The sequence below is a fragment of the Dipodascopsis tothii genome (assembly GCF_038497935.1).
Source record: "Dipodascopsis tothii strain CBS 759.85 unplaced genomic scaffold V1510scaffold_10, whole genome shotgun sequence".
Lineage (NCBI taxonomy): Eukaryota > Fungi > Ascomycota > Lipomycetes > Lipomycetales > Lipomycetaceae > Neoaidaea > Neoaidaea tothii.
Window position 1 is genome coordinate 319167 of NW_027117994.1, and position 12522 is coordinate 331688.

The window sequence follows — 12522 nt, forward strand, 5'->3', positions numbered from 1 at the left end:
CGTAGCGTCAGCACGCTGCCGCGAGGGGCTCCTCAAGCAGCCATGTAGCCGCCGCGAGTGGCTCCTCGAGCAGGCCATGTAGCCGCCGCGAGTGGCTCCTCCAGCAAGCCATGTAGCCGCATACAGCCGCATACAGCCGCATACAGCCACCGCCACGCAGCACCCCGAGTCACCGAGTCATCAAGCCGCACAGCGTGCGGCGGCGATAGCACGGCCACATGCACCCGTTATCGTCGGCGTGGCTTAACTCCCGGCGCGCGGTAAAGTACCAGATCGGCAGTTTTCAGATCGCACCAAACCACCCGGCAACCAACAACCGCCCGACGGACCGCAGGCCGGCGCCAGAACGACAGATGGCGCCGATCCAAGCGCTCCCCAACGAAACCCTGGCCTCCGTGTTTGGCCACCTCGACCCTCCGAGCTTTCTCGACGCCGCGCAGGTCTCGCGAGCATGGCGGGCCCTGGCCCACGACTCGGGCGTGCTTGGCAAGCATCTGGCCGACCGGCTGTGCGCCAGCGCCGACGACCGGGCCGAGCTCGCACACATGCTGGCCGCAGTGCCGCCGCGCGATGAGCTCGCCGAGCTGGCCGCCGCGCTCCAGATCGCCGACGGCGGCGACGACAACGCGGCCACGCGGGCCAAGCGGCAGCGGCTGGCCGACGACGACGACGGCAGCGACAGCGACAGCGACGACGTGGTCGCGCTCAGCCCGGCGACGCACGCGCGGGTGCTGGACGCCGTCGCGGCCGTCCGCGGCGGCTCGGACGACCCGGCCTGGACCTACTGGATCTACCTGGTGCTGCTCCGGCGCAAGATGGCCGCGCTCGTGTTTGCGCCGCGGTTCCGGCTGTGGACGCTCGACCTCGTGCACGAGCACACGGACTTTGAGTGCTCGACGCTGTCGGCGGACGGCCAGATCTACGTGACGTCGTACCGCGACACGTCCGTCCAGCCGCCGCTGCGGCTCGTGCGCACCTACAGTCTCGGCGACGGCGGGCCGCCGCGGCGGCTGTGGACGTTCGCGTTCGCCGGGGCCGAGCGGCGAGCGACCAAGATCGCGCTGTCGCGGGACCGCAACTACGCCGCGTTCTCGTTCGGCATCGGCTACGTCGAGGTCTACCGGCTCGACCTGGACTCGGGCCAGCACGCGCGCGTGTTCTCGAACCAGTTTCCGAGCGCGATCCACTCGCTGGCGCTGTCGCGCGACGCCGAGGTGCTGGTGCTGGGCTGCCAGCGGCTGGGCGGCCTGACGCTGGTCAATCTGCAGACCGAGGCCCAGGTCGATCTGCCGCACTACCGGCTCGACCTGACGGTCGCGCTCTCGGCGGACGACGAGGCGCTGTACCTGAACGGCTGGAAGGAGACGATCGTGATGCGCAGCATCGACCCGGCCGACTGGACCGAGCGCGAGTCGACGTGGGACTACTACATGGGCCTGATCCGGTCGATGGAGTCGTCGTACGTGCCGCTGGAGCACGCCCACGCGCTCGAGACGCGGCCGTGCTTTGTGGGCCTCGTCGGGCGCCGCCGGCAGACGCCGCAGCTGCGGCTGCTGTACGGCGACGGCGACGACGACGACGAGGGCCCCGACGACGACGACGACGACGACGACGTGCCCGAGGAGGACGACCGCAAGAACGGCAAGCTGCTCGTCCGGCTGGCCGACACGAGCGCCGAGCGCCCGTACGTGTCGGCGCTGTCGGCGGACACGTCGCGGCTGCTGGTGTGCGAGCGCGGCCGCCTGCGGCTGTTTTCGCTGAGCCCGTGGTTCGCGGCCGCCTACGTTTCCGCGGGCCGCGCGGCCCGCGGCGGCCGGCCGGCCGGCCCGGCCGCCGGCGCGGCCGCGCGCTGGCTGGCGGGCGCGGCCGGCCCGCCGCAGAAGGTCTACGCGCGCGCGCCCGCGCGCGTGTTCCGCGACCACCTCGCGCGGCTGGCCGCGGTCGAGCTGCAGGACCGCGACCGCCCGGCGGTCTCGCGCACCGAGCGCCACGGCTTCATCGACCGCCGCCTGGCCGAGCGCGTGCGCTTCGCCGGGCGGTCGGCCGTCACGCTCGAGTTCCGCGACGGCCTGGCCGTGTTCGACCTCGTCCGGCGCCCCGGCGCCGTCCAGCAGTACCGTCTGGCTAGTAACCTGGACATTGTGTAAATACATCACGCCACAGCCTTCCACTGGGCCGCCGCGCCGATGGCGCTCGACACAAAGCCGCAGACGCCCACGGTGCCGTCGTCCAGGCCGGCGTACTGCAGGCCCGACAGCGGGATGCTCGAGTCGAGCACGTCCAGCACGAGCTGGTGCGTGCCCGCCGTCTTCTCCGCCCGGATCTTCTTGATCGCGCCCAGGTCCTTCTCGGCCTGGGCGTGCAGCGACGCCTCGCGCCGGCTCAGCCCGTACAGCCGGTACGTGCCGCCCACCACCGAGCTCACGATGCCGGCCAGCCAGAACTTGTAGTACGCGCGCGACGCCTGCTGCGGGTTCTTGAGCGTCACCACCCGCAGCGCGTGCGCCAGCAGCAGCGAGTCCACCGAGAGGTAGCACGCGTACGACAGCTGGCGCAGGATCGCCGAGTACCGCACCACCGGGTCGACCGTCTGCGCGTCGTACGCCTTGGCCGCTGCCCGCAGGTGCTGCAGCGGCTTGCCGACGCGCAGCATCTTGCGCGCCAGCGCAAACTGCGCCATCACCGACCGCCACTTGTCGACGGCGGGCTTGCCTTTGCCGCTGCGCGCCAGGTGGAACGCGTAGAACCGCGCCCAGTACTGGACCATGCGCATCAGCTTGTCGCGCCCGACCGTGCTGTCAAAGAACTTGAGCAGCTGGCCGAGGCTGGGGTGGTAGATGAGAGTGTCGCAAACCATGATGAGGAGGAGCAGCGGAACTGCGGTTAGCATATAGCCGCTCAGGGGGGGGCGCGCGACGCAGCCGGCAGGGGCATTGCACCGCCCCGTGGACGTACCTTCGATGCTTGCGGGCCTCGGGCGCTCGCTCGGTATCTATAGATCGACGACCACGAGCGTGACAACGACCGGGACAAGGAAGTGTGGGGTTAGCCTCGGCTGCGTCCGGGTCATGTGACGTGCCCTAACCACACCCCGCCGGTCAGCTGCCGGTCGCCCGGCGTGGCTTGTGCGACGTACCTGCGTGCAGACGGCCGGGCGGTGCAGGGGCGGTCCATGTGGCGCGACCGTCGAGACGGCTCTGGCGGCCACGCCGCGCGCGCCGGCCCGGCGGGCGCCAGAAGGTCGGCGGGCGCCAGACCGGCGGCGACGTCAGAGGTCGGGGCGCCAGACCGGCGGCGACGTCAGAGGTCGGGGCGCCAGACCGGCGGCGGCGTCAGAGGTCGGGGGCGCCAGACAGCCTGCTCGTCCGCCGTGGGACGCGGGGAGCCGCACGAGCCGCACGAGCCGCACGCCGTGCGGCGCCAGGCACAAGCCCTTACCCCGTTACCCGGCTATCACAGAAGGCGCCAGAACGGCGCACCGCGCCTCCATCGTCCGCAAGACAACATGGCTGAGGCAGCGTCCAAGAGCACGAGCGAGGAGGTGACGGGCACCAGTCCCGAGAAGATGGTCCCAGACCTGCGGGTGGCGCACCAGATGTTCATCGTCAAGTGCGCCGGCGCGGATGCCGCCGCGCGCGCGTCCGCGCTGGCGGAGCTGACGGCCACGATCGACGACAAGCAGATGGCGCCGCTGTACTACTACATCCACACCGAGGAGCCCGCGATCGAGCTCGCGTGGGACGAGGCGCGGTACCAGGCGATGGCGCGCGCCAACACGGCCGCCGTGGAGGCGCTCGAGCAGGGCATCAAGGAGGCCGAGGAGGCCGGCGGCGAGATGGAGATCGCCGAGGGCTGGGTCAAGGTCGGCGAGTACTGGGCCGGCGTGGGCGACAAGGTACGTGGGTGCCGGGGCGCGCTGACGGCAGGACAAGGGCATCTTTGCGCTGCGCAAGGCGTTCGAGCTGACGCCCGGGCTGCGGGCCAAGATCGACATCCTCTTCACGATCGTGCGCATCGGCATGTTCTTCGACGACAAGGCGTTCGTCGGGCGCGAGCTCGAGAACGTCAAGGCGCTGGTGGAGCGCGGCGGCGACTGGGACCGGCGCAACCGGCTCAAGACGTACGACGGCGTGCACCTGCTCTCGATCCGCAAGTTCAGCGAGGCGGCCACGCTGCTGCTGGACTCGCTGCCGACGTTCGCGTCGGCCGAGCTGTGCACGTACGAGGAGGTCGTCGGCCTCGCCGTGCTGGCCGCGGGCGTGGCGCTCGGCCGCGTGCCGCTCAAGACGGGCGTGATCGACTCGCCCGAGGTGCTCTCGCTGCTGCCCACCACGCCGTCGCTCGAGCCGCTGGCCACGATGGTCAACGCGCTGTACACGTGCGACTACGCCACGTTCTTCAAGGCGCTCGTCGAGGTCGACGAGCAGCACCTGCGGCTCAACCGGTACATGGCGCCGCACGCCAAGTACTACGTCAAGGAGATGCGCCGCAAGGGCTACACGCAGCTGCTCGAGTCGTACCGCGCGCTCTCGCTCAAGAGCATGGCCGACGCGTTCGGCGTCACGGTCGAGTTCCTCGACAACGACCTGTCCAAGTTCATCCCGCAGAAGAAGGTCAACTGCGTGATCGACCGCGTCAACGGCATCGTCGAGACCAACCGGCCCGACAACAAGAACGCGCAGTACCAGCTCCTGGTCAAGCACGGCGACTCGCTGCTGACCAAGCTGCAGAAGTACGGCACCGCCGTGCGCATGAGCGGCTCCGAGCGGGTGATGTAGTAGCTAGAATGCATTTGCCGCACGCGGCTTACTGGACCTTCTTCGCGGCCGCCACAGCCGGCGCCAGCGCGCGGTACAGGCCCGTGCAGATCTCAATCAGCGACAGCAGCGGGAAGATGATCCACACGCTGCTCGGCACGATGTAGAAGAACACGAGGTCCGTCCACGAGTTGTGTCCCACGTACTTGAGCCCGCCGAGGTACTCGGTCGTGAAGTACAGCACCGTCTTGGACACGGTGCTCGTCGCCGACACGATGCCGCACAGCGCGCCGAGGACCTGCGAGCCCAGCGTCGCCGACGCCCCGAAGCTCAGCGCGGCGTACGCGAACCCGAGCGCGACCTCGAACAGGTTCACGATCGACTGCGCCGGCGGGAACCCGTCGTTCTCCTCCCACGCTGGGAAGCCGTAGCAGTAGTCGACCTCGGCGTACTTGGCGTACGGCTTCCAGAGCGTGTGCCACTTGCCGCCGGGCAGCGAGTGTGGCCGGGCCAGGATGTAGGACGCGTCCTGCGGTCAGCGGGCCCGGTCGGCAACTTACCCAGAGCACGACCACTCCGGCAACAACGAACCACGCGGCCACGAGCTTGCTCGGCTTGTACACTGCGGTCATTGTCGTGTGTGCGGAAGCAATTGCGGTTCCCGAGAGCCGGGGACGTCTATATACTGCGTTACTCACGCCGCTAGCTCTGGACCGCCGGACTCAATCAGGCTGGTGGCTGCCGTGTTGGCGCGGCCGGTTAGGGATGCAAAGTGTCGACACGGCCGGCAAGCGGTTCGAGCCTGCATGGGGTTAGAGCCGCCCGCGGTCTGCCTATGTGAGCCGAAGACTGCCGCGGCCGGCGTTCCGGTGGGACTGCGCCGGGGCCCCCGCTGGGTCACGTGATAGCTCAACACGAATACGACCCGAATACGAGCCCGCCGCGCGCCCTGGGCGCGTGTCAGGCCGGCCACGCGACACGCCACCGACACGAGCCATACGCTGTTCGCGTCTGGCGGTGGCGGTCACGCGAGGCGCGCGGGCGGCCGCGCATACGAGCTGCAGGGCGGCGGTGGCGGCCTGCGGGCGTGCCACCGGGCGCGGCCGGCGGCGCGACTCACGTGCACGCTCGGACCGGCGCGGCTGGGCGCCGCACGCCGTGCGGCGGTACGAGTCCGGGGTAGTGGCGCGGGTGGCGCCGCGCGCCGCGCGCTGCAGCCGCGCTTGGCACTCGTGTTCAGTCACATGTATTGGTCACACTCACGCCGGCGCACGCGCCGGCGGCTATATGCGCGTCGTGCGGCTCGGCGGCCCGTGCGTCTCATCTCATCTCGCCGTCCTCGGCAAGCTCCGCGTACGCGCGCTGCGCCTGCCGCACCACCACGCCGGCGAACGCCGCGCCCGGGTAGAACACGCCCACCAGCGTCAGCGCGCTCGCCACCAGCACCGAGTCCAGGCACAGGAACATGGCCTCGTGCACCGCCGCGTACGACAGCCACCCGAGCGCCACACTTACGATGCGGTACACGTTGCGCACCAGCACCAGCGTCACCGCCGCGGCCACCGCCGCTGCCGCCGGCGCCGCCCGCCCGCGCGCGCCCCGCAGCCACGTCTCGATGCCGACCGCGTCCAGCGTCGCCGTCTCCAGCGTCTTTTCGTTCGTCCCCAGCGTCGTCAGACGCATCACCACGTTGTCGCGCTTGCCCCCCGAGCGCCGCGCGCGCGCCAGCGCCCGCCCAGACACGCGTCCCCGCCGCACGCGGCTAAAGTAGACTGCCGAGGCCACCAGGAACACCACCATGTGCAGGGTCTGCAAGATCAGGCCGATCATCATCATCGACCGCCCGGCGTGGACCGCGTCGAAGTTCCCCTCCGCGAACGCGTCCGCCGCCAGGCCGCTGCCCACGCTCTGCGTGACCACCACGATCGAGTTCAGCACCACCAGCGACGTCGCCAGCGCCTGCGGCGGCAGCGGCCAGTACTGCACGCCCCACACAGCAATCTCCAGCGGAAACAGCACGTAGAGCCCGCACGTCAGCAGCGTCGGCGCGAACGCCAGGCACACCTCCTGCACCACGTACGCCGCGCGGTTCTCCGTGTCGCGCGTGCCCGCCACGCGCGCCGCGAACCCGATCAGCTCGGCCACACACGCCGCCGTCACAAATCCGCCCGTCCACACCGACCGGTGCCGCACGGCCAGCCCCAGGTGCGCCGCGAAGAGCACCACAAACACCACCAGGCCCACGGCATCCGCCGCCGTCGCCGGGTCGTACTGGAAAAGGTTGTACGCGCTGTCGCTGCGCTCAAAGATCATGTTCATTGCTGTCGTGTCACACCCTCTCGCCAAGCGGCTCCTTGGCGCTATATACCCGCCATCACGTCCAACATACCGGGCGCGGCGCGTGTGTGCTCTGCCACGACCCGCTCTGAGCGCTGGTGACAAGGTTCGCGGCTATGGCCGGGTCAGGGCAAGCGCACGACGTCAAAAGGCTTATGCCACACCTAACTCCGAGCACCGGACCGTGGCTGAGTCGCTACCGGACTTTGTCGTGCCTCGGCTCACTTGTTTAGGCGCATCCACCGGCAACCCCGCGGCCGCTGAGGTCATAGGATCGCCAGAGAACACCCCGGCTAGCCTGCGGCCGGCTCACGGCGCACAGTTCGCTCCGCCAGCCCGAAGTCGATGTCGCCAAAGACTGCGCCCGGCGGCCAGAACAACACTAGCCAAACGGCCACAGCCACGACTAGCGCTTCCAGAGTCATTTCAAAAACCTCCGAGGTCAGATCACCGCCCCACGCCTGCAGAAGCGAGGCCAGCTGATACAGCGCCCGCGCCATAGTCAGCGCCGCAGCAGCCGCGGCCGCGACTAGTGTTCTTGCGGTGAGCGCGGAGACGCTGATGGCCGCAAGCGCGTCCGTAGTTTCGGTCAGGTCCGCAACCGAGGTTCCGCCGTCGTGCGCCCAGTCGAACCAGCTCTCGAAGAGCTCGGCGGCGCGCGTGGCCCAGCCGGCGGGGTTGACTGCAGCGTCGGCCCGGACGCGGAAATGGCACTCGACGGCCCAGCCTGCCAAAAAGAAGACGATTCCTGCGTTTGTTGCCAGCGCCTGGGCGGCCACCAGCCGGCCGGCGGTCACGGCGGGCGGCTCGAGCGCGCGGGCGAGCCCGGGGCTGCGTCCGAACACGACTGCCGCGAGGCCGCCGCCCACAGCGACCTCGATCGCCAGCAGCGGCGTCAGCGCGGCCAGCAGCCGCGGCAGCGTCTGCGCCCGCAGATGCGAGTACCGCACGCCGTACACCACGACGGCGTGGCCGGCGACGAGCCCGAGCGCGACCAGGACCACCGTGCCGGCGACGAGCGTGCACACGGTCTCGATTGCGTACGCAGGCACGCTGGCCGGCCGCACGCTCGCCTGGATCCGCGCGGCATACGCCATTGTCTCGAGCGCACACGCCAGACTCATGGCCGCGCCGAACGAGCGGTATCGGTACCGCTGCGCCTGTATCAGATGGAGGCAGCCAGCGACCGCAAACAGCACCAGCGCGGCCACGGCGAATCCGAGCTGCGGTCGGTAGCCGTATGGCGACTCGGCGACGAACATCTGAGGGCCTCGTCGCCAGCTCTGCGCGCCAGCAGCTGCTCTGTCCGTCCGCGCACAGCGGCGGCGGTGGCATCGGCCGCCTATATGGCTGTCTCTACGCGTACGCGGTCGCCGCCGCCGCCGCCGCCGTGGCCGCTTGCGGCGCCGCCGCGGCATTGTTCGCCAAATTTTCGTGTGCGGCCAGCCGTGCCAAGATAATAACCCTATTGTCCCATTTGGCGCCAGGGCGAGTGCGGTTAGTGCGTTGGGGCTGTGTGCAACGCCGTTCACCTAGTACGCGCCGCGTTAAGGTTTGTAAATGGAACTCTATCCATCTGCTCGGGTCGCGACCAATGTGCTGGCTGGCAGGCTCCAGCAGCCCGGGACGGGCGTCGCGGCCGCGCCGCAGGCGCCGCTGCCGCGCCTGGCATTGCCGCGCCCCGCGTGCACTGGCGCCGCGGCATGGAGGCTGAGCACCGCGCCGTACGCGAACGACTCGCCGGTAACGCCCCCGGGACATTCGGCGCGAGGCCACTAGTCACCGAGGCTGTGCAAGCATAGTGACAGACCCCACCAAGTAGCACGTCTCTCAGTCCTGGCCACCGCCGACGGCACTCGGCACCGACGTGCGCGCCAGACGGGCTAGCTCTGGCGTTCTGGCCGTCCAGCCGTGCTGCGCCTTGCTGGCCGGCCGCGCGCCTAGCGCAGGGCGGACGCCAAACACATGCCCCGCCGCCGGCTAGGCGGTATACGCTCAGTCGTGCGATCGCAGTCGCTGCTGCGGTTCGAGCGCCGACCCATACTTTGTCGGAATCAATGCCGGGCGAATGCCGGCCCAGGCAGTGCCCTTGCCACACCTACGGTCCGTCCCTGACTGCGCCACGCATCGCCGAACAACCTGTTTCCGTTGCTTGGCGGTCGGCGATGACGGCCATAAAGCTTACTCCGGTAGCACAGCGGATTAGGAAACGTATCCCGCGCCAGCACGTCAGTCGGCCTGCCGCTGTCAGCCGGCCTCTGCTACGACTTGCCGTCGGGCCCATTGTTGCTCTATGTAGCCCGGCTGGTCTGCCTATTGTTCTGCTGTGTCGGCGCTAGATAGTTTCTTGCTCGGGCTGCCTGACTCAGCAGCTAGCTGCGCGGTCACCCATTGGCCAAGCGATTTTGGCGGGCGCTCATTGCCTATGCCGGCATCGTCGTCGCCCTCCACAAACGCCTAAGGACTTGTATACGGCAGGCGCGCTCCTGCTGACCAAGCAGCTGCCAGACCAAGCGTAGCAGGCCCGTCGCCGCCGGCGGGCACGGTTTGGCCGCCTCGAGCGGCCACACCAATGGACCCGATATCTCCGGCTATGCATTTTTCACACAACACCACCTCTCGCAGCCTTATCAGTCCACGTTGGCTACTTGCAGGAGAGGCCGGGCCGCACACACAGCTAGCAGGCCCTCTGAGCAGCCGGCGATCTACTAAAGCGTACTGGGGGGCTTACGCTTGTCGGCTAAAAAACTCTTGGCTGACGCCTGCCGGCTACCAGTATGTCACCGGCCGGCCACTATTGCGTCGTCCGGAGGCCGTCCGGACCCCGGTCGGCTGACACGCGGTCGCCGCCCGGCTAGTTGTACGCGCTTGCAGATCTGCTGGGTGCTGCGGCGATAACGGAGTGCACTTTGGCGGGCTTCGTGGCCGGGCTAAACCTACAGCCAGCACCCGCCCTAGTCCGCGTGCCGCTCCTTGCCGTCCTGGGCAGGTGCTTTGCGGCCTCGTTTTGGTCCCGTTCTGACGCGGCAAGCCGCCGTCAGACCAAAGTTCTGCAGCCCTGCCGGCAGACCAGATTCCAGGTGCCTCGCCGGCAGCACCTTAGGCGGCTCTTCGGCGCAGGCCGTGATCTCGTGACGTGTCAAGGCAACGCTAAGTCAGCCAGCCTGGCCACGGCTGCAGGCCAGATCGATCATGGAATTGTTTCAAGGTATTACGAATTGTATTAGAGTCCAAAACAAGGCTTGCAACCGACCACCGAGCGCCTGTTGTGCGGAAAGATTACGCCCGCGAGCTCACAAAATAAACACCGTCTACAACTCCATCACACTGGCACGGTGGCCCTCAGAGATCTGCACGCCTCCCAGCGCCCAGCCAGGGTAGAAGACCATCAGGAGCCAGACGGCGACGCCCACAAGCAGCGTGTCCATCGACAAGAAGTAGACCTCAGTGACCATGAGAGTGCCGGCCCAGCCCTCACCGAGCTCGACCACACGGTAGATCGAGCGCACGAAGATGAGCACGGTCGCCAAGATGGACATGAGAATCGTGACCTTGGCCCAGCGCGTGTTGCGGATAACGCTCATGCGCGTGCGCAGATGCACAGCGTGGTCGCGGTCAAAGACAGCAGCCTTCTCCGAGTCGCGCACGGAGCCGTAGCTGGCGCGCGACTTGTTGATGGTGTGCGACCACGGCTGATTGGTGCGCAGACGGTGGTAGTAGAGCGCCGAGGCGACGCCGACAAAGATCGTCGAGACGACCTGGAGGGCCAGGCCGGCGACCATGACGTGCGTGCCCAGGGTGGTGTTACCGCCGTCGCCGCTGGCTGTGGCGGCGATGGCTCCACCGGAAGACTGCATGAGGATGGCGAAGATGTCCATGCCGATGAACATGCGCGAGTACGTCCAGGGCTGGAAGTACGAGTACTCGTAGCCCCAGATGACGACAACGAGCGCAAGCAGGTAGTAGATACCGGCCATCATGAACGCCGGAGCGAACGTCAGGCACGTCGTCTGGATGATGTACGCCATGCGGCTGTACGGGTTGTTGGAGCCCATGGCGCGGCCGATGTAGCCAATGACCTCAAGGCCGACGCCGATGAAGAAGCAGATGCCGAACCATCTCTGCTTGAACTTGATCGCCAGGCCGGTGTGTCCGATAAACGCGATCACGAAGAAGACCAGGGCGACAATGTTGATGGCGCGCGAGGGCACGTAGTAGAAGAGGTTGGTCTCCGAGTCCTCTCTCGCGATGAGGTGCTTGACAAAGTCGGTCATCTTGTCTGAAGTCGTGAGCCTTAGTGAGGACTGGATGCAAGTAGCCGTGCTGATGAGGATGCGACCAGACGGGCGAAGACAGGACAATAAGTATTTGGCGAACCTCGCGAATCGAGGTCTGCGGCTCCCGATTGCATCTGCCGTGCGAGTATTCTCTTCTTCGCTAGAGCCAGACGCGCCCACTAGCTTTGTCCTAGCCGGCGACAAGCCTGCAGGAACTACTCTGAATTGGCTAGCGCATGCATTGTGCAAATTAGAGTTTTTGAAGATTTTTTACCGCGCTGTTGGGCGTGCATGAGGGCTCTAGCCGCAAGGGGCCGCGTGCAGGAAGGACTTGTGCGAGCGTTTCGCAGCAACTCGCTGGCGCGGCGGGGGGGCGGTCGGGCTGTGCGCCGTGGGCGCAGCGGCGGTGGCGTCGAGAGCGCGCGCGTCTACGTTGCCCCGTGGAGCGCCGCCGGGCGCAGCCAACGGCGCCATTGCGCGTAGCGCGACCGCGCATGCTCGCGCGGGCCATTAGACACGAGCGTGCGCCATTGTCCGACCTGTCAAGCGGAGTCTGGCGGGCTGTGTTGACAAACCGGAGGGTGATACGGTTCGTTGAGTGATCCGAGCACAGCCCCAGCGCGGCTGTGCGCGCCGAGTGCAACCCGTGCCGCCGCACCGCAAAGTGCACGGGCCACGGCCGCAGCCGCACTCCTACTCCGCATGTGTTCCACCACAGCGGGACGGCGCCGACGGTCGTCACGGCGACCCAGCAGGCCGGTACGCGTGTCTGCGCGCTATCCCTGGCCCGCAGCACTGGGTCTGCGTAGGCGCCACATGTGGCGTCGTGGCTATCTTTGCGGGCGTGCTGCTCTGAAACGGCGAGCGCGTCCCTATCCAGCCTGCCGACGTCTGCGCAGTACCGCATTCGTGAGCAGGCCAAAGACTGCGCCTTGCTCGCCGCGCGAGCACCGTTTCGAGCTAACCTAGCGCGGGGATGTTCGCGCGGAGTGGCGTTGCGCTAAGGGTGGGCGTCAGGGTAAACCCCTCCAGCGTGGCGCAGCAGGTCCCGTCGCAAAAGGGGCCGCTCCGGGCCGCTGGATAGGGGTGTGCCGACCACCAGCCCGCAGGGAGCGGGCCCCAACGCGACGGCGGTGGCAGTGCACACCTTG

The 12522-nt window shown here is 68.0% G+C and overlaps 7 protein-coding genes across 7 annotated transcripts; 2 read left to right on the top strand and 5 right to left on the bottom strand.

The window, feature by feature from the left end:
* Positions 1–353: 353 nt before the first annotated feature.
* V1510DRAFT_433598 (uncharacterized protein) lies at positions 354–2131 on the top strand (the record flags this gene model as incomplete). Its single annotated transcript, XM_066935519.1, has 2 exons — positions 354–2087; positions 2129–2131. The coding sequence occupies 2 exons, from the start codon at positions 354–356 to the stop codon at positions 2129–2131; spliced, it is 1737 nt and encodes a 578-aa protein (XP_066789773.1).
* Positions 2044–3172, bottom strand: V1510DRAFT_415011 (peroxisomal biogenesis factor 11). Its single transcript, XM_066933517.1, has 2 exons — positions 2956–3172; positions 2044–2877 (listed from the first exon to the last, which is right to left on the bottom strand). The coding sequence occupies exon 2, from the start codon at positions 2855–2857 to the stop codon at positions 2153–2155; it is 705 nt and encodes a 234-aa protein (XP_066789774.1). The 5' UTR covers positions 2858–2877; positions 2956–3172; the 3' UTR covers positions 2044–2152.
* Positions 3173–3565: 393 nt separating this feature from the next.
* Positions 3566–4778, top strand: V1510DRAFT_363429 (26S proteasome subunit RPN7-domain-containing protein; the record flags this gene model as incomplete). Its single annotated transcript, XM_066931131.1, has 2 exons — positions 3566–3895; positions 3927–4778. The coding sequence occupies 2 exons, from the start codon at positions 3566–3568 to the stop codon at positions 4776–4778; spliced, it is 1182 nt and encodes a 393-aa protein (XP_066789775.1).
* On the bottom strand, positions 4776–5880 carry V1510DRAFT_429574 (uncharacterized protein). The gene is made up of 2 exons (XM_066935320.1): positions 5318–5880; positions 4776–5286 (listed from the first exon to the last, which is right to left on the bottom strand). The coding sequence occupies exons 1-2, from the start codon at positions 5387–5389 to the stop codon at positions 4807–4809; spliced, it is 552 nt and encodes a 183-aa protein (XP_066789776.1). The 5' UTR covers positions 5390–5880; the 3' UTR covers positions 4776–4806.
* A 197-nt stretch (positions 5881–6077) lies between these two features.
* Positions 6078–7076, bottom strand: V1510DRAFT_402449 (RTA1 like protein-domain-containing protein; the record flags this gene model as incomplete). Its single annotated transcript, XM_066932102.1, has 1 exon — positions 6078–7076. The coding sequence occupies one exon, from the start codon at positions 7074–7076 to the stop codon at positions 6078–6080; it is 999 nt and encodes a 332-aa protein (XP_066789777.1).
* Positions 7077–7387: 311 nt separating this feature from the next.
* V1510DRAFT_402450 (uncharacterized protein) lies at positions 7388–8356 on the bottom strand (the record flags this gene model as incomplete). The annotated part of the gene is made up of 1 exon (XM_066932103.1): positions 7388–8356. One exon carries the CDS (start codon positions 8354–8356, stop codon positions 7388–7390), a length of 969 nt encoding a protein of 322 aa, XP_066789778.1.
* A 1939-nt stretch (positions 8357–10295) lies between these two features.
* Positions 10296–11525, bottom strand: V1510DRAFT_415019 (RTA1 like protein-domain-containing protein). The gene has a single exon (XM_066933518.1). It carries the CDS (start codon positions 11366–11368, stop codon positions 10406–10408), a length of 963 nt encoding a protein of 320 aa, XP_066789779.1. The 5' UTR covers positions 11369–11525; the 3' UTR covers positions 10296–10405.
* Between the last annotated feature and the right edge of the window lie 997 nt (positions 11526–12522).